Source organism: Coptis chinensis, chromosome 6 (assembly GCF_015680905.1).
Source record: "Coptis chinensis isolate HL-2020 chromosome 6, ASM1568090v1, whole genome shotgun sequence".
NCBI classification, from domain to species: Eukaryota; Viridiplantae; Streptophyta; class Magnoliopsida; order Ranunculales; family Ranunculaceae; genus Coptis; species Coptis chinensis.
The window spans coordinates 6,700,244-6,719,209 of NC_141461.1; the positions used below are offsets into that span (position 1 = coordinate 6,700,244).

Consider the following 18,966-nt stretch of genomic DNA (forward strand, 5'->3'; position numbering starts at 1 on the left):
AATAGCCGATGTACGTTTTTTTTGGTAAAGTTACGTTAAAACTTTATCGTAAGTGCACAACGCTGTCGTGACTTGTGAGTTGTGACCAACTAGTGAACATGGGTTATGGAGTTGTGTCACCATTTCTGTATTAGGTTGGATTGGTTGGATACACGCATATTGACTACTGGTTTAAAAGCTCCACAAATAAACTGTAAAAGTGGAGAACACACGGTTTTAAACATACAAGTATACAACATATTACAACCAAAGAAAACACCCTATCCAAGTAAAGCCTCGCGACTTTTATTTGAATTAGGATTCAATGTCGGGGGTTCGACTTTTACTTGAATTAGGATTCAATGTCTAGGGATGCAAGAGTATATGCAATCCAGTAATTGAACTAGCGGTAGTGGAGCTTGCTTCTATAAAAAAAAATTGGGAGATGCGAATCCTCATAGTCAAGCCATTTTTCTAGCAAATTACTATTACATTTGTGACTTTTACAAATTTTTGGAGGTGGCAACCCCGCCCACACGCACCCTCCTAGTTCCATCTATGCATATGACCCATGTCTATTTCAAGATGATACGAACTTTAGGAGTTAAGGGCAACAAGCCGAGGAGCAGTCTCTAGAGCTTATGTTAGCAGAATGATTTTAGAGCTTTAAGTACATGCTTGCTACACTTCAAACTTCATTAGGACTAATCTCTCTTCCCTTAACGAAACATGCTGTGTATCTAAATTCCAAACGGTGTACTTACTCTTAATTTGTATGTCTTTTGGGAACCTCGCAAGTCATAACTCCTTCAAATGCAAATGATTACTGCAAGATAGGTAAACCTTTGCACCAGAACCAAACATGTTAATATGACTGCCGTTTCCGGCACTAATGAACCCCCAATGCAAGCCAAACATAAAGATAAATTATCGAAGTGTCTATATTTGAGAAACAAAAAGGCTAACAAATATGATGTTATTGTACATGAAAAAAGATCTTAAACCAAATGCCTAAACACAGAAAGCATGCGTCAAGAATAGTCGTGGGATACAACTAAAAACTCATTTTCCTTTTTTATTTGTCTATTATTCTTCTCTTTTGATGTTTCTTTGAGCCTTTTAGCAAGTCCACGAGCTTGATCTCTTGATAAGAGGTTTCATCTGCTTGTCCTCTTCCAGGGATATCATGCCCACATGTGATGGATCTTCCAGCAGCATCTTTGCGACCAAATATCCAGCAATGGACCAAGTCTGGAACTTCCTTGCCTGCTTCCCAATGTATCTCCCATTTTTTCCATCATAATATTCGGGCCAACTGTCTTTCAACAGCCTACTCTCAGCGAGATCAATTGCCCGTCTTGCTATTTGTGGTCTTCCCGTCTTAATGCACGCAGCTGTCAGCAGCCACAAAAGCACTGTCCCAAGAAAACAGAAAAAGTTGTTGCAAACACTACATCTATTGAATAGGCAATCTTGAACCATAATTGACTTGCAAGGATAATGCAGTTAAGTACTCTCTTCGTAGTTCCTAGAAGCAGGAAACAAATGAAAACTCCGACTAAGGACAAATATGGTGTTCGGTTCAGTACATAGAAGTGCATTGCACCTGGTCTAGACCATGTACACTCAACATAGTGAGCTCTCTATTTGGATAAGGAATTTAAAGGGATGAGATCAATAGATACAAGGGATTCAATGGTGTGTGGATAGCACCATATTGCACCGTACATTTCGATTTCAGAAGAGTGCAAATCTATGGACATATATTGTATGTGCCAAGGGCACCACATGGTGTTTTGTTGGTTTCAAAAAGTGATTTTATCATTTTACTCTTTGAACCTTTTTACGGTTTTGTTCTTGCTTGAAAATTCAAATCCACCGATGACTATCTGGTGTCCTGCGGACATACAAAAGGTGTATGTCAATGGATTTGATCATTTTGCAACACCCTTGGTTCATGGAACAACCATTGAAAGGACAACACCACGTTTGGTACTTGCAAGAATATGAAAATAAGTTTTATGCTAGGAGATGAAAACTCTATCCAAAAGAAAATATGAACTAACCTGGCCAAGAACCTCCGTTGTGATAACTCCATCTGGTGTTTTTGGGGTCGCAGCCTGTTGTGATTCGCCAGTCGTGGCTTTCTATTGCTGGATAGCAGATTTTTTGAGGCATTTCTCCTACGAGTTCTTCCCAACGTGATTCAAGTAAATCCATAATAGCCATAGACTGTTCAGGAGTTGCAAGGGAGCATAGAATTGCAACAAGGTTACCTAGAGCAAACCATCGGAAGTCCATCCTTGCAGGACTGACATTTCCAATAAAGTACCCTCCACGATTTGGCATGAAATCAAATACCCATTCTGGGATGGAATCAGGTATGACATTAAACTTATTAACTGCTGTATGAGAATATTCCTCCGTTTTATACCGGTAAATGTCGTTGAGTTGTTGAAAGTCAAGCCAAAAGTAACTTCTCATGTGATAACTCAGGGCATGCAAGCGCTTCGTAATTCTCTCCACAAACTCTTTCCCTTCTGTGTCATGTTTAAGTAATGTCAAAGCACACCTTAAGGCCATAAAGAAGAGTGATTGAATTTCAATCGGATAACCGTAAATTCCCTGCAAAATGAAAACATGACAGTTTCGTAAATGCCCTGCAACAAGCAAAGAATGCAGTGAATTTAATATCCTTCTACAATGATTTATCAAAAAACAACAGGGTGGTGCCGAACTCAAACACCAACACACAACAAATTATGTTAAGAAAATTATTTTGCAAAGTCAAGCAATGCAAAGACTAAAGACACTAAATGAGCATGTCCTACAATAACAACAACAACAAAAGGAAACTTTGGTTGCAGATTATGCTGTTTAAGAGCAAATGGCTCTACAATCCTGTGTCGAACTCAAACACCAACACATGACAAATTATTTTAAGAATTTACTTAACGAACTCCCGCCATGTAAAGACAATGTAAATGTGCATGTCCTACGACTACACAAAAGAACAAGAAGGAAATTTTGGTTGCAGGTTGTACCGTTTGAAAGAAAACGCTCTATTTAGAACTTTCCACCCGACTTAAGTTTTCTTTCCATCATAAGAACATATTCAATGTAAATAGAAGTTTTTAGAGAGGGGCTACGATGTTATTAGTAAATGAAAAACATCAAAGAAAATCAACACGAGTTACCAGTATAGAAGATGCCTGAATCTAGAATGAACAAATCCCTTTTTCTTTTTCTTTTTTATTCTTTATTACTATTATATCGGTAAATTAAAACCTCCCATTCTAGGATACTAGATAAACAACACTAATACTGCAGTCATATATGGTACTTAATTCAAATTGGTTCTATAGCATGTTAGAAAAAACATAAAAAATATGAATACACAAAGGAAAGTCTTACCATTCTTCGATCAATCATAGAGCATCCATCCGCACAAAGAAGGGTTGGAAATGTGTCAAATCCCTCTGACAAACACAGGGACAAAATAAGCCTCATGCCCTTTTGGCAGTCTGGTGTTTCTGCCAAAGATAAATCTCCAGTGGATTTTGTATATGCGCGAAGCAAAATAATCCACCAGAAGCCAGAGTCAACAGGAGCAACTCTCCCAATTGCACTCTCTCCAAAATCTGCAACTACACTATCCGTTTGTCTTATAGGATCATGAAGTACTTTGAAACTTGCTGGCATCACCCCTTCTCCAAGCTTAAAGCGATCTATTCTTTTCTCCCACCCTTGTAGGTGTAGAGTTTTCAAAAGAAAGTTCTTTACTATATCGGGTTCACCATTCATCAAGAAAGCCAAAGCACTAGGTACAAAGTCTCGAACAAAGACCTGCATAAATAATTACAAACAATTTGTTACAGACCATAAATCAGAACAATACATAAACGGTCTCAGTTCAAAACTTTGTACAAAGTCATTGACCTGATCATAGTTCAAAGCTTCCTCTGAATGATCCTGAGCAGCCACAGTCCCAACTGGTTGACCACGGAATGAAACTAAAGATCGGCGTAGAGCATCCCAAGCTTCAGCAACCATAGGATGAGGCTCAAATGAATTTCGAGCTGACGAAGCAGGAGTGCCAAAACCAGACCGTCCTCCAGGTGAATACATGGTCTCGTAGACCTCCAATCCTCCTCTAGACAAACCAATTGATAACTCGCTAAGCGATCTCTCATCAAACGATTTTTCTCGTTTAATATTCAACTTCGGCTTATCAAGAAGCTTAGACAAATCGTAATCATCAGATTCCGAAATTGAACATTGTGAAGCCACATTTCGAAGCCCCATTTCCCTAATTCCGTCCATGTCCAACTCCTCTCTCTTTCACTCCCTAACACAAACAAACAAGCAAAACATAATCAGAATATAAAACAAACCTTAAAAGGCAGCTATACTTTTACCAAGGTGAGATCAAACTTCATAAACTCTAGCATAAAGAAGAAGAAAAAAACATTTAATATACTGGGAGCATCCAAATGGAGAGAAACTAAAGGCATGTTTTAATTGCCCATTTTAGCTCTAATTATTACATATTAAAACAAGTCATTAATAAACTATAAACATATTTTACTCACTGTTACATTAAAACACCCTTAGGGCATGGTTTGAATGATCTTAACATTAAGCTAAAACAAAAACAGGTCAAACTTATCCCAAACAAACAAATTAAACTCACAAATGAACCAACTTTAATTCCTTCAAACGAAAAAATGTCAACCATACATGCCCTTTTAACCCCAAATTGAAAAAACATAAACAAATGAGCCAAAAATGTAATAAAATTATAAAAACAAATGTAGTGTGAAAAAACATGAAGGGTCTGTTTGGATAGTCATATAAATCATTCAACATAATAATTTCATTTTAAAAAAAAAAAAAAAAAAAAAAAAGCTAGATCAAGCTGATCCAAACAAACCATAGCATAGATCTAAAGAAAATGAAAAAGTTAACCAAAAAAATGAAAAGAAGTCAGACCTCGAAGATCGCAAGGAAGAAATGAAGGGCTAGATCCCAACGAAAAGCCAAAAATATAAGGGATGAACAACAACAACAACAACAACAAGGACAGAGAGAGAAGAAGAAGAAAAAAAAAAGAACATGGTTGGTGAAGCAAGGATATAAATAGACAAAAAAAACTAAGTGAGGAGCAAGAGAGAGAAAAAAAATAAAATGTGTAATGAAGAGAGAACTTGTCAGAATGTTACTGGTTATACCGGTTGACGCACAAGTGTTTTACCGGTTAAGACACGTGGATTAGATAAAGACAGGAAATAAGGTTTGAGTGTTTTGACGGCTTGTATTATTGAAGTTTTCACTATTTGGGGGCACGGTTATTTGTTTTTTTCTAGGTTTTGGATTGTTACTATTTTATATGAGTTTAATGGATTAGGGTTTTCGTACTTAATTAGTTAAATTCACAAGCTTGTAGAGAAAGTTAATTTTCTTATCCTTTATTTATGTCAAAGGGAAGTTTCCTTTGAGTGTGAATGAGATGTTAAGGTAATAAGCAGCATGTTTCAATATATCCAAAATTATTGGATTATATCAAAGGTATATTTCATTTCTAAGGTTGGAATGTTGGATCATGAGAAGTCGATCATTATATCAAAAAGAAAGCATTAGCATGGAAGTGCTATATAATAAGTTTGCAAATAAGACAAAATTAATACTTCTGTGGTATCCATCAAATAACATATTTGGAAAACTTGAAGAACACATGCACAATGACGTTTTACTACAACTAGCTCCATACCGTATACTGTAACTTGGAATAAATGATAAAAAACACCTAAAAATGTAATAAAACCGGAAAAGACCCTCCTTCTTCCATGACTGTTTAATTTCAATTGCCAGAAGAAGGTGCACCAATCACCAATGGATCTTGAGACTCACCATTCCTGTCATTTTAAGCTACAATGACAACTATTTATTAGCCATTTTCCGACAATAATTGGTCCAGCTTGTCTTGTATAAGTTTTACTCAGACTGAGGAGAAAATGTAAAATTGAGTTGGAAGAAAGCCGTAATTTGATTGACTATCTTCGTGGATAAGTAGATATTTTTGGGTCAAGCATTCGAGTCGAGAAAGTGGGGTACGGAATTGTCTGATGTGGCTTTAAATTGTGTGTGGGACCAGATGATTAAGTTAATCGTGTTTGGTGGCTACATTTTTCGTGTTCTCATGCGTGTAATTGTGTATAACGCTAAAAAATAAAATCGTTGCCCTAATTAACGGGATCCAGACACCCCAAAAACAAAACAAAAAAAAAAGGAGACACACCCCCTTAAGCTCGCACCAAAATGAGTATAATTTTATTCACAAACAGCTGCTGACAGTCATTAGCGGCTTCATTATCACTTGTAATTAATTTTCTTACTGTCACATTTAGAGTTTGAAATTTTTAAACAAAAGATTTTAAGATGTTTAAGGCGTGTTTGAGTCTCTTACTCTCTCAAATATAATTATATAATTATTATCGAAAAAAATAGTTTCTTACTCTATTTTGGGAAAGCATAGATTAGGAGTAGAGCAGAAAATGGAGCGGGTTCGGGTCGGATTCTCACTTAAAAACTTTTTATCATATCTAGATTCATTCGGATTTGGGATATCCATATCCACTAAAAACACACAAAAAAATACACTATTTTAATAATTTCCATATATAAATGTAAGATATAAATTATTTTTAGGCATTAAAATATAAATTTTGTTAAAATAGTTCGGATATTTGAATCGGATAATTTAGATTCGGATAAAAATAAATTCGAATATGGGTCGGATTCGAATTGATCCCGTACCAGTCCCAGCCCTAATTATGAGATTAGGGTGGGTGCCTAGCCTCACTGCTTATCAGCTTATAGCACTAGGATTTAAAACCCGGACTTACTATACTGTTGCAAACTTGCAAGCTAACTTATAAGAGCTGACCAGTGGTAACTTGTGACAACTTTATATATTTGATTAAATAATTTTAGATTTTAATTTATCATCCACTGAATTTAATAAATAATTTGATTGGTTTGGTTTGAACTTTCAAGTTTCAACTGACCAAATCAAAATGGAACGAGGAATATGAACTGAATTGGCCAAGACAAGAAAATGCTAACCATAACCAGTACTTCATAAAGATAAACCTGTATAATTAAGGACTTAACCTAAGTTTGTATAGGTGCGGAGAATGAGGAAACCTTTTTCATTATTTTGCAGTTGGCTATAAATTGTTGGTTTATAAATTAAAATGGCAAAAGGAGGCTGACATTAACCATAGGAATAAAATATAGGTTCAATTAACCTCTAAATAAATATTTAAGACTTTAGCAACAATGCTTAGCTCAAAATTAAGACCCAACTAAACAATCCACATTACACAAACATGCGTACAACTAATTCAATTATATCAGGGACCCCTTATTTTATATAGGAATTAACCACTTACTAATGTTATCTACAAATTTTAAATTGTGATTACAATTTTTTACTTTCTTTCGGGAAGACAGTGTGATAAAAATAAACAAAAAAATAGACAATAATTAAGAGAACGCGTGCAAGATGATCATGTAAGCTAAATTAGCTCTCCCTATAATACGCATGATAAACATTCTCATCAATCAAGAATATTTATTAGCATGATTTAGAAAGCTGTCATTTATTTGTCTTCGATTTATTCCCATTCGTCCTCTAGATTTGAAGTCAACGAAACGACTTCACCGAAAAATAAATCTGGTCTTATTATGATCTTATCTTGGCAAATAGCAAAATTACATCATTTACACTGGTTTAGTGCCCGATTGATCTGATATTTAAACCAGTCAAATAGTATAGTTATTGTCATAATACGAGTTAAAGAACGCCTAACGTGATCTTAATTTCTTCCTCACTGACCTGCATTCCGGCTCTGTCAATGAGTGGATAAATTAAATGTCTTCTCAGCACTGAGTCAGACACCCACCAAAAGAGGGAATTTAAAGCAAAACGTTTAGGTCACTCATCGTAGTATCATACACATGTGAAAAGTGTGGATTTCTAAGCAGTTCACATTTACTGATATCAAGCGTGAACCACATTGCAAGTAAAGATGAAAGTGCAGATATAACTTATATCTTTTGTAAGTAAGGAATAAAAATTCAAATTATAGCCCACATGCTTGAACATATACTAAGTAACAATAATAATATATCTATTTTATATTATCATATAAGTAACACTCAATTTTGTGACCGTTACATGCTTGATTCATTCTCAATAAATATTAGGTTTGACGAGATACGTCCAAAAAAGAAGATGGAGTGAATTTAGTGAGGAAGCAAAACAAGCAACTCTGTTTAGATCGGTTTGATATGTAGTTTAAAATATTTAAAAAGAGAACATGAAATCAGGAATACACCCTGCATTCATTGGTTTCACTTTGTATATTAACAAATTTAGTTTAAGACTAGATGGGAGAGAAAACAAAAGGAAAAAAAAATTTGGGTCCTTTAACAATAAGAGATCTCTGTCAAGATCTCGAGATACGTCCAAAAGAAGATCTGCCGCTATAATAAGGGAGGAAAAATAGGAGTTTGCTATTATGGCTTGGAATCAAGAAGGAGCTTTATTTCAAGCAACTTTCTTATATCAATTAATTTCACCTTTGAATTAAATGAGATTAAACTGACAAAGTTAGCAAAGGAGAGTGAACTTCTTGTAGTAAGAAGAAGATAGCTAGATGGGAAGTTGGAAAAAAAGTTAACACTTAGGAGGAGGAAAATTTCTTTTTGAGGGGAACAACATCAACGTTATCAATATTGCTTGGTCTTTACAAAGCATTACGAAAAAAATTATCAAAACTGCTAATAAGTTTAAGTTTTCATGTTTTAGATGGCTAAAAAGATGTTTTAATAGTGAGGCTCATGATCTAGCTAAATGGGCTTATAGTTCATCTGACATGAGTACTTTACTAAAGTTTTGCTCAGCGTACCCCTTTAATTCTATAATATATAAATGTGTGATTTGTAGCAAAAAAAAATATATATAACTTATCTTTCAAAGTGCATATATACTAAATTAAAAATATATATGGTTCGAAAACATAAAAGGCATAAATGAAACTACTATCTTATTGTTATGTACTCCTAAGAGGATGTCTAGTGGAGGCATCAAGTGTCAATTTGCTTCCACCATTCGGAATTTCAGCTAAATCCAACTCTAGGTGGATTCAAATATGGAGGCATCAAGTGTCTAGCCGCATCTATGGAAGCAAATTTGTTGTTTTTGTTTGCAAATATGGTGCGACACTCATGAGTATATACAAAAAAATCTAAAATGGAACTCACTTAACCAAAATACACTATATTTTTTAAGAACAATTTTTTTGGGTAAATTAGCGATTGCCCCCAGTTTTAAAGATTGGTTTTGCGATACCCCCACATAATAATTTAATTCGGATTACCCCCCACATTCTAACTTCCCGTCAGTCAAACAGTTAGTTGACTTCATTAACCGTGGTCACGATTTCTGTTCAAACTACATGATGAAAATGCCCTTGATTAAATGTGACCAAGAAAGAGAAAAACCACAGAGACCTCACGTTTTAACCACGTGACCTGGGTTTCTCTGATTAGCACCTAAACAACCCAATTACTTACGAACAGACCAAAAAAAAATTACCCAAAAAAATCGAAAAAATATAGAGTAAAAGATCCATTGCAAAACAAGGAATGACAAAGCTAATCAAGAGTTGTTTTTACCAAAAATGAAGGTAATTTAGATAAAGTTTGTCACTTTGATTAAATTTATCACTTTTGTTGAATATAGGGCTTGAATATATGAAGGTAATTGTTGGGGCGTCCACTGAATCACTCACGATTTCAGCATTAGGGGCGTCCTCTTTCCACAGCATTTTTGGGGCGTCCCCTTTTCTCTTTGTTTTTCTTCCTTTCCTCATTTATAGAGCATCTTCTTATAAATTCACTGCAAAAACAAACAGTAATGTCATTCTTAAGGTTGTAGATGTCAAGTTTGATGTAGAGGCTTTTGAGAAATAACTAGGGACAAAATATGCAAAGAGTGATGGACACAAGAGTTAATAATAAAAAAACTTGGATGGTCACTTTTGATTGGATTCAAAAATGGTTTTAATGTAGTTTTGAACTAGTGATGAAGATATGTGAGATGAAGATACCTTAATGCGACATTCTATTGTTGAGTATGGTTGTTTGTACTACCTGTGCTTCTCGATAAATTTTATGTGTTAATTCTCTTATGTTATTTTTTATTTTTATTTTTGGGTTGAGAATTGTAGAACAAGGGTGAGAATTCTAGAAGGGGTGAGGAATATCCATGTCATCTAATGTCTTGTGTGAGATTTGGATATAACAATATGGCTCGAGTAGAAGTGATGGTTGCTAGAGCTTATGTTGATGAGCATGGTGATGAAGTTTCACATGATGAAGTAATTACTCATGCGATGAAATGGAGAGATGCAAGAGATGCTTCTTTGGTGGCTAGGGGACTTCCTACTGCATATCCAGAAGAAATTGAGGAGGAGCAGCTTATACAGGAGTGTTGGGAATTTGAACAAGCTAGATTAGCTAGGGAGACAAGTCAATGTTCAACTCAACCTAGACTGGTGATGCAAGCTCTGATGTGTCCTCAGAGCTATGAAGATTTCAAGAATTCAATGAAGAAGAAAAAAAAATGATGTTGGTCTTTATTTCTTGTGTTTTCTTTGGTCCTGATGTTGGGATATGTGAGATGAAGATACCTTAATGCATATGTTTGTGTTAAATTTTTATGTGTTGTGAGATGAAGATACCCTAATGCATATGTTTGATGAATTTTTATGTGTTATGGTTTTTATGTTTGTACATATGCTATTGGACTATGACTAAATTGTTTTGTTCATAGGTTGAATGTCAGATTTGTGATGAAGTTGGACACTCAGCTACTGAGTGCCAATTTTTATATTCTCCATGTAAAGAAGCTACATGTGATGGTATCCGATTGTTGGGCATATCGCAAAAAATTTCACAATCTAGGAAGGAAATACTTGAAGTGTCATCATGCTACATGTCGAAGTTATTTGAAATGGTTGGATGAAGCTGTTTATGAAAAAACTTTCGGGATTGGATAAAGCACGCCAACAAACTTAATGCTTTAAGTGTGGTCAAGGGGCCATTGGATAGTCGATTGCCCTTGGGTAGATCGCTGAATGCAATAGAAATGACCGTAGGGAAGGAGGACTGTTAAGATTACTAAGTATATATGGATTAAATGTTGGAAAAAAAATACTTGAAATGCAAAAGCTATGGGGGATTTGAATGGCTTCGTGATGCAATATTGGCGGAGGCAAGAAAGAAGACAACCACTTTGGCTGTAGAACCCACTATTACCCTAAAAATGACCCGTCAGAATTTTCTAAACTAAATATCAATGGATGAACATGGAATTTGGAATGCAAAACTCTGTCAACTTAATCTGTAACTTCTGTCGGAGTTTTAGCTTTGTAAGATGATAAGAGCCCAAAACTATAGTTTTAACCCCTTAACAATAATACTTTTAGACCAATTATGCAAATAATAAATAAAAGTTAATGTTGATTACGTGTTTTTATGTATTTCAGACATTGAAGTCAATTATGTGCAGAAATATGTCACTTTGGCGAGATAAAGGAGCAAGGGTTGGATACTAAGAAGTTCTGTGATTAAAGGTCAAGATTAAAGGAGAAAAAGCCTTTGTAAAGCCCGGTCAAAGCTGAAAAGTCAAAGTCAACGCATGTAGAGACATTGCACAAAAGTCAGCAGAACTTCCAAAGACCGTATTTTTGACTCATACCTCAGAATTGGGCCTACCTTATGTCAAAACGACCGGCTCAGAGAGAGATTTCCAATGGTGCAAACCTTGACCCAATCAAAGGAGCAGAAGTGGATGAAAAATCTGCTAAAGTCAGATCCAGCTGAAAAAGGCCCTGTGGACTGAAGAGATTGGGTTTTGGGCTTGATTTTCCGGCCCAAAACATGGCTCCTCAGGCCATGCACGAAAATGTGGATATGGTCTCCTCCATTTCAAAACACAAGACTTAACTCTGAAGCAATGAAGAGTTTAGGTAGCAAGTAGCTATTAGAGAATAGTTTAGATCTAGATTTAGTCTCCATTAATTAATTAGTTTTCATTTACTTTTTTTTTAATTTAGTATTTGAATCGATTGTTATTTCTTCATTAGATTAATAAAGTTAGTTAGTTCTTCATAATATAGTTTCATTTTCCATTAATTATTTAGTTTCAATTCATAGAATTAAGTTATTTATCATTATTAGTTTCAATTAAATTTTGCATGAGTAGATTTCCATTTAGTTAAAATAAGTAAAGTTGGAATCTTTATACCATGTCTTGCTTAAATTTGATGAGAAATGATAGTTTAATGATTCTAGGTTAAACCTCCATTAGAGGGGGTTGAAGAAGCCTTGATGAAGCTTGATTTGTGTTAGCGTAGAGTAGTCGTAATTTCCATTCCATTATAGAAAACGGTTAGTTCACTATGAGAATGTGTTTGATTGTTTCACATGCTAGATGTTAGTTGGTAGAGATTACCATGAACAACTAGGGATTAGGAAGAACCAATTGTTATGCGAAACCAGTTCAATTCGAATTACGACGATTCTTCGTTAGTAAATTAAGTCGAGTTAAGGTGGAATCAATTCCCCCTAATTCCTTATCATAGTATCAATTTAGTATTGTCGTAGTTGAATTATCATAGGTAAGTATTTGAGTATAACTTGCATCGTAGTATAAATTTATAAAACCCTTATTGATTTTGGATAGATTGATAATCTTAGGAAACACGAATTCTAAAAACTAGGAGTTGAACGAATCTTTTACTCCAACTCTATTTCGATAGATTCGAGAGTAGAAAAATCTTTGATAAACCCTTAGCAGAAATTAGTTTTAGTTTTATTTGTGTTTAAGTTTCATCATTTATGTGTAGGTAAAACTATCTTTTTACCTTTTATCAAATGACGTCGCTGCCGGGAAAAACTACTCTCGATAGATTCGAAAGTAGAAAAATCTTTGATAATTAGACTTAGTTCAGTTTTTGTTTTTGTTTTACTTGCGTTTAAGTTTTATCATTTATGCATAGGTAAAACTATTTTTTACCTTTTATTAAATGACGCCGCTGCTGGGGAAAACTACTCTCGATAGATTCAAGAGTAGAAAAATCTTTAATAATTAGACTTAGTTCACTTTTAGTTTTACTTGTTTTTAAGTTTCATCATTTATGCGTAGGTAAAACTATCTTTTTACCTTTTATCAAATGGCCGCCGCCGAGGAAAACTACTCTCGATTAGGGTTGTCAACGGGCCGGACCTGAATAGGACACACTTAGGTCCAGGCCTCACCCAAATCATATTTGATATTTTGAGTCCAATCCCGGCCTAAGTCCTATTGGGTAAGTTCGGATTCGGGCCAGGCCTAGGTCCGTTAGCAATACATGGGAACTGTTATTTTTGTCTAAAATTTAATCAAATTTATAAGTGGAAAGAATCGAACCCACAACTCTTGTGTGGCAGGCACAATACTAACTAATATGACTTCCAATTTTCTATGTCAATTTTCAATAAATATAATAGATATATTAATAATATTAAATATAAAACACATAAACTATTATAAATTTCGGGCCGGGCCATTATCGGATCGGACATAGGTATGTCCAGACCTGGCCCAATAATCTTATCGGGCTAAATTTAAAGTCTAAGTCCTCATCTTATCGGTTCGGATTCAATCGGGCTTCGGGCTTGTCCCTACTCTCGATAGATTCGATAGTAGAAAAATATTTGATAATTAGACTTAGTTCAATTTTAGTTTTACTTGCGTTTAAATTTCATCATTTATGCGTAGGTAAAACTATATTTTTATCTTTTATCAAATGGCGCCGCTGCCAGGGAAAACTACTCTCGATAGATTCGAGAGTAGAAAAATCTTTGATAATTAGACTTAGTTCAATTTTAGTTTTACTTGTGTTTAAGTTTCATCATTTATGCGTAGGTAAAACTATCTTTTTACCTTTTACTTGCGTTTATGTTTCATCATTTATGCGTAGGTAAAACTATCTTTTTACCTTTTATCATAAGACTCGTTTTGTAATGGACATGTAATCTGTTAGAGTTTTGTTGTTTGTTAGGGAATTTGTTAGGCATGTAATCTGACAGAACTTTGTGGTTTGTAAGGCATGTAATCTACTTCTTCTATATTGATACAACATAAACTTTGTAATGGAAATATTTTGATTTAACTGTTTATGTCTATATTGATGCGAGACAATGAATTGAATTCAAGTATTTGGCTGTCTGAGTTTTAGTTTCCAGGTTTAGTATTTGGTTGTTAGAGTTCATAGCTTTTAATACTGTGAGTATTTGGCTATTAAGTTAGCTTCCAGTTTTAGTTTTTAGTTCAAGTATTTGGTTATGGTAAGTTTTAGCTTCTAGTTTTAGTTCAAGTATTTGGTTATGGTTGTCAGAGTTCAAGTATTTGGCTGTCAGAGTATTTGGTTATGGTGAGTATTTGGCTGTCAGAGTTCATAGCTTTTACATTCACAGGGAGTTTAACTTAGTGCGTATTTGGTTCTGTCAGAGTTCATAGAGCGTATTTGGTGGGTATTTGGTTCTGTCAGAGTTCACAGAGTTTTTTGGTGATATTCTGTTACAGATACTAGAAAATTGATATCAAAGAGCTTAATTTCCATTGGAATATATGTGCAACAATTGTATTGACACTGTATCCTCAATGTTTCTCTCTTTATTTGGATAAATTGTTCCCAAAATTCAGCCTCGTTTCAAGCATTCCTACTATGATGGCAGCATAACTATGTGTAAGGTAGCTCATAAATCAATATGATATAACTTTTACTTGGTCAATTGAAGGTTGACCGCTATTGAAGATGTTGTTGTTCCATGATAACATCGATTGCAACAATTCAGTGCTACAAGTATATTGGCCAAGATGCAGCTGCTGTCGATCTGAGGTGGAGCTGCAAAACTGGTGGTGCTATTGCTTGAGATTTCATAACATATAGGCAACTCTCTTTAGATGAACAAATGATAGAAATATGTTGTTGCCACACCATAAAAATATAGGAGACTTGGTAAGTTTTACTTCCATCAGGGCTTCAAGGTGTTAGCGAGTAAGAGGCTCCAAGAGAAAAAACTTCATTTTTGAGTGACCGGGATTTGACGTACCAAGTGAGCTGGGAAAGATGGATCGGCCTCACCAAAGAACCCATTGCCAAAGACAAATAGCTTTGCTAAAAGTTTTGACTGGAAAATTCCTCAAACAATTTTCATCTTCCTCAGATAAAAGTAAATAAAAGTAGAAATCAAGAAAGAAAAGAGCCTTTTGTTGTTGTTGTTGTTGTTGTTGTAAGGTAGCTCCAGTGGTATTAGCAAGGGTCTAAGGTCATAGTGCCACCTAATTAAATGTCAGGCTCGTGATTGAACCAACTTTGCTATACTCAGAGTTGGTATGAGCAAGGGTCTAATGATGCCTCAGAGTTTTTTTTTTTTTGGGGCTATCAGAGTTTTTTTTTTTTTTTGTTTGTCATACTAGTCACAAAGTTTTTTGGTGCGTACATAAACTAAATCCAAGTGAATCTAAAAACTTCAAAACTGAATCCATAAACTAAATCCAAGGAATGATGCCTCAGAGTTTTTTTTTTTGGGGCTGTCAAAGTGTTTTTTTGTTTTGGTTCTGTCAGAGTTTTAGCTTCTGACCCAAAGTTCCCACCAAAACTTGTTCTGACAGCCCTTGTTCTCACCGAAACTTCAAGAGACTGAACCCTTTTTTCAAGCACCAAACACATCACCAAAACTCTGACAGCCCAAAAAAAATATATATGGTTTAGAACTAACACCCTACTCTCACACATCACCAAAACTGTCACCGAAACTTCTAACAGCCCAAACACAGAACTAACACCCTACTCTTGAACTTGCATAGATACACAACATTCTTGCCCTCTGAGAAATTAAGAGAGAATTTCAGTTGAAACCATTTCACATAAAACACATGTCACATGTTCCCAAAACACAAAAAAAGATGAGAGATATTCAACTGCTCAAGTCATGGTTTACTAACAAACCCACTACAAAAATGCATGAAATTACATGTTCAAATGGTCCCACCCTCCTCTATTACTTGTTGGTGGTGGCTTGAAATAAAGTCTTTTTTTTTAACTTCTCTTTGGTTCAGTTGCACATTCATGTGTTTGTGTTTCTGGTACTGCAGTATGGGGCACTTCAACTTCAGCTACAACTGGTGTACTACTGTACTAGGTTGTTTCTTATTCCTTGGCCTCTTCTTATTTGATGCACTAGCTTGAGCTCCTTCATGTGCTTGTGGGGCCCTCATTGCATCGATTGACCTTGTGTTGTTTCGACATTAAGCTTTGCTTGTTCCGGGCAAGTCCCGATGTTGTGGCTTAAGGAGTGGCATTTGCTACATCTTCTTATTTGCACGGGTTTTGATCTTTGGTTCGTAATCATTTTGTCCCTCACCGCTTGTGAAGCATTTTGTCCCAAGACCACTACTTGTGAAGCATTATGTCCATCACCGCTTGTGTTTGTTCATCTGCATCCTTTCTTATATTTTTCTTTGGCCTTCCTGGTTGTCTTTTCAATGATGGTGGGAGAACTTGAGTAATTGGTTTCCCCTAGTCTTTGTCATTAGGTATAGGAAGAACAACCTTGCTATATGTCTTCACATATGCCCTCATTGTTAAGTATTCATTACAATAGCTGTCACAACCCGAATTTCTAAACAATTACACAATAAATATTTGAAATATAAATATCTCAAACATCGCTATGTTATTGTCTAAAAATCCAAACTATGACGGGGTGGATACAACACATGTCAAAACCTAAAACCCACATCATAAAAGAAACCACTTGAAAATAAATAAACCCCAGAAGTTTCCACCATCACTTTATTAAGCTATCTCCCGTCCAAACAAAACATCAAACAAACTCTCTGAATAATAGTCCTCACTACCATGTTCTCATGTCATGCTGAAAAATATAAACTACGTTATTACATCCTTTCAATAAGAATCAAACTTAATAAAAGAACTAACGGACTGCTCCAAGCAAGAATCCAAATCACACGCCACGGTTCCACTGCCTTCCACCTATGTTCTCAAGAACACACCCACGCTAAGCAAAAAAACAAAAGCAAACATGGGTCAAAAAAATGGAATTTACTGGTATGAGTAGACTAACCACATATAAACATTTCCAATCTTTACTTATCCAGCTAACACTTTAAATATATCATAATATAATCATTCTCAGCTTGGAAGACAGGTAGTTCCGTCATTTCAACCGGGATAGTTTCTTTCCAAGTAAAACTTCAATTATATTAACTCGTTATAATAACTTGTTTTAATAACTAAGTAATTGAATTACAACTTATCGATATCCACTTCTGTATAAGGGTAGGACCGCGTCCCTGCACAAAATATTATTAAGTCCTACCCTCCTGCAAAAGAAAGTTAGAAATTTTATATAACATATGTAGATATCCTATATGTATTCGAATGTAAACCCAAATATACTCGCACAATCAAGGAATACAACTAACCCGCAAGGCGAATACCTTAGTTCATCTCTAGGGCAGTCCAAACAATCTAGTTATTCATGACACATTCAATGAATACCCATTTATAACACTAACGGGCCATTTATGGCACATTCAATAAATGTCCACCTAACATATGACATCATCAGTCATAAAATTCATTTCCAAAACTTGAGGCGTGGAGAGTTCTAAAAGGGTGTATTAAATTTGTTTACGCATTATTGAACTTTATTGCATATATTATTTCAGAGAACGGATGAGTAATTTGTTTCACGTATTATTGTTTATGCATTATTAATTAGATTGATATCTAAGTATCATAACGTTGCATATCATAAAATACTGAAATATCACATAATAGTTAATATACGTACACACGTATATAGAAGGGTATTAGCCTAAAGACAAGCATGCTAATAGCCCTAGACCTATTCTAATAGAACAAATCATAATCCGAGTTAAAAGTCAAACTGGGTCAATTGGTCAAAGTCAACATTGGTCAACAGTCAAAGTCAACTCTGGTCAACATTCAACTCTGGTCAACAATCAACTCTGGTCAAAACCCCAAAGACTAAGGCCCAAAGGGTTTAGTCTTTCCTAGGCCCAATCTAACATAACTTAAGCCCATAAAAGAAAAGAAAAAAAAAACCCAGAAGCCCACATACTAGCTCGGCCCAAGCCCACCTAAACAAAACTCACAAACAGTGAGTGGTCTTCTTGGTCTTCTTCCTCATTTCACCAGCGCCTCCACCACCACATAGCTACCACAACCCCCACTCGCCACCACTACTAAACCACCCGGTTTTAATCCCTACCAAAAACCCCATATGTCGATACCCTCAACTCTCGAATTCCTCTCTTATCAAAACTCGCGATATTGCCTCCATTAATGGCTGCTCAGAGCTTCACCGCACTCATACCTCGATTCCACCACCACCAATCATTCCCCGACAACAACACCTCATCTATTCTTCACCAGACAACAACCAACAACCAAGGAAAAATACCACCCTTCAATTCAATCCACAGTAAAAGAAAACAAAGATATCACTTCATCAAGCAAAATAGTTTACACTCGTGGCAAGTTTTGATTTAATCTAAGAACAATGAAATACTCGATTCCATTCATGGTTAAACAAAAGATAAAACTAGTTTTCAACCTTCCATCGATATCAGACGACGAAGTTGCAGTATATCTGTTCTGCGTTATAAGTCTAGTTTTTCTTTGTTAGACCATTTAGTTCAAAACAATACATGCTACATACGTATACAACCAAATTTCCAATAATTTTACAGTCGACAAAAAAAACAATGATCCAACAGTAAAACAGTGTTTTAAAGATTTTCAAAGTGCAATCTTT

The 18,966-nt window shown here is 35.3% G+C and overlaps 1 protein-coding gene across 2 annotated transcripts; it reads right to left on the reverse strand.

Moving 5' to 3' along the window:
- Positions 1–904: 904 nt before the first annotated feature.
- LOC147491131 (putative alkaline/neutral invertase D) lies at positions 905–5,175 on the reverse strand. Of its 2 annotated transcripts, none has more exons than XM_086565213.1 (5): positions 4,972–5,175; positions 3,919–4,327; positions 3,394–3,825; positions 2,046–2,604; positions 905–1,394 (listed from the first exon to the last, which is right to left on the reverse strand). In XM_086565213.1, exons 2-5 carry the CDS (start codon positions 4,300–4,302, stop codon positions 1,099–1,101), a joined length of 1,671 nt encoding a protein of 556 aa, XP_086421339.1. In that variant the 5' UTR covers positions 4,303–4,327; positions 4,972–5,175; the 3' UTR covers positions 905–1,098. The 2 variants fall into 2 exon arrangements, with proteins under 2 accessions (XP_086421339.1, XP_086421340.1); XM_086565214.1 differs by having other exon boundaries at positions 4,572–5,175.
- Positions 5,176–18,966: the final 13,791 nt, after the last annotated feature.

What these genes read in the sequence shown, in the direction of transcription:
- LOC147491131 (XM_086565213.1), bottom strand. Translation starts at nt 4,302, where the DNA reads ATGGACGGAATTAGGGAAATGGGGCTTCGAAATGTGGCTTCACAATGT. An exon ending in CTATGATTGATCGAAGAATG is followed by an intron (nt 2,605 to 3,393) that starts GTAAGACTTTCC and finishes TTCATTTTGCAG; the next exon opens with GGAATTTACGGTTATCCGAT. An exon ending in CAACGGAGGTTCTTGGCCAG is followed by an intron (nt 1,395 to 2,045) that starts GTTAGTTCATAT and finishes TTCTTGGGACAG; the next exon opens with TGCTTTTGTGGCTGCTGACA.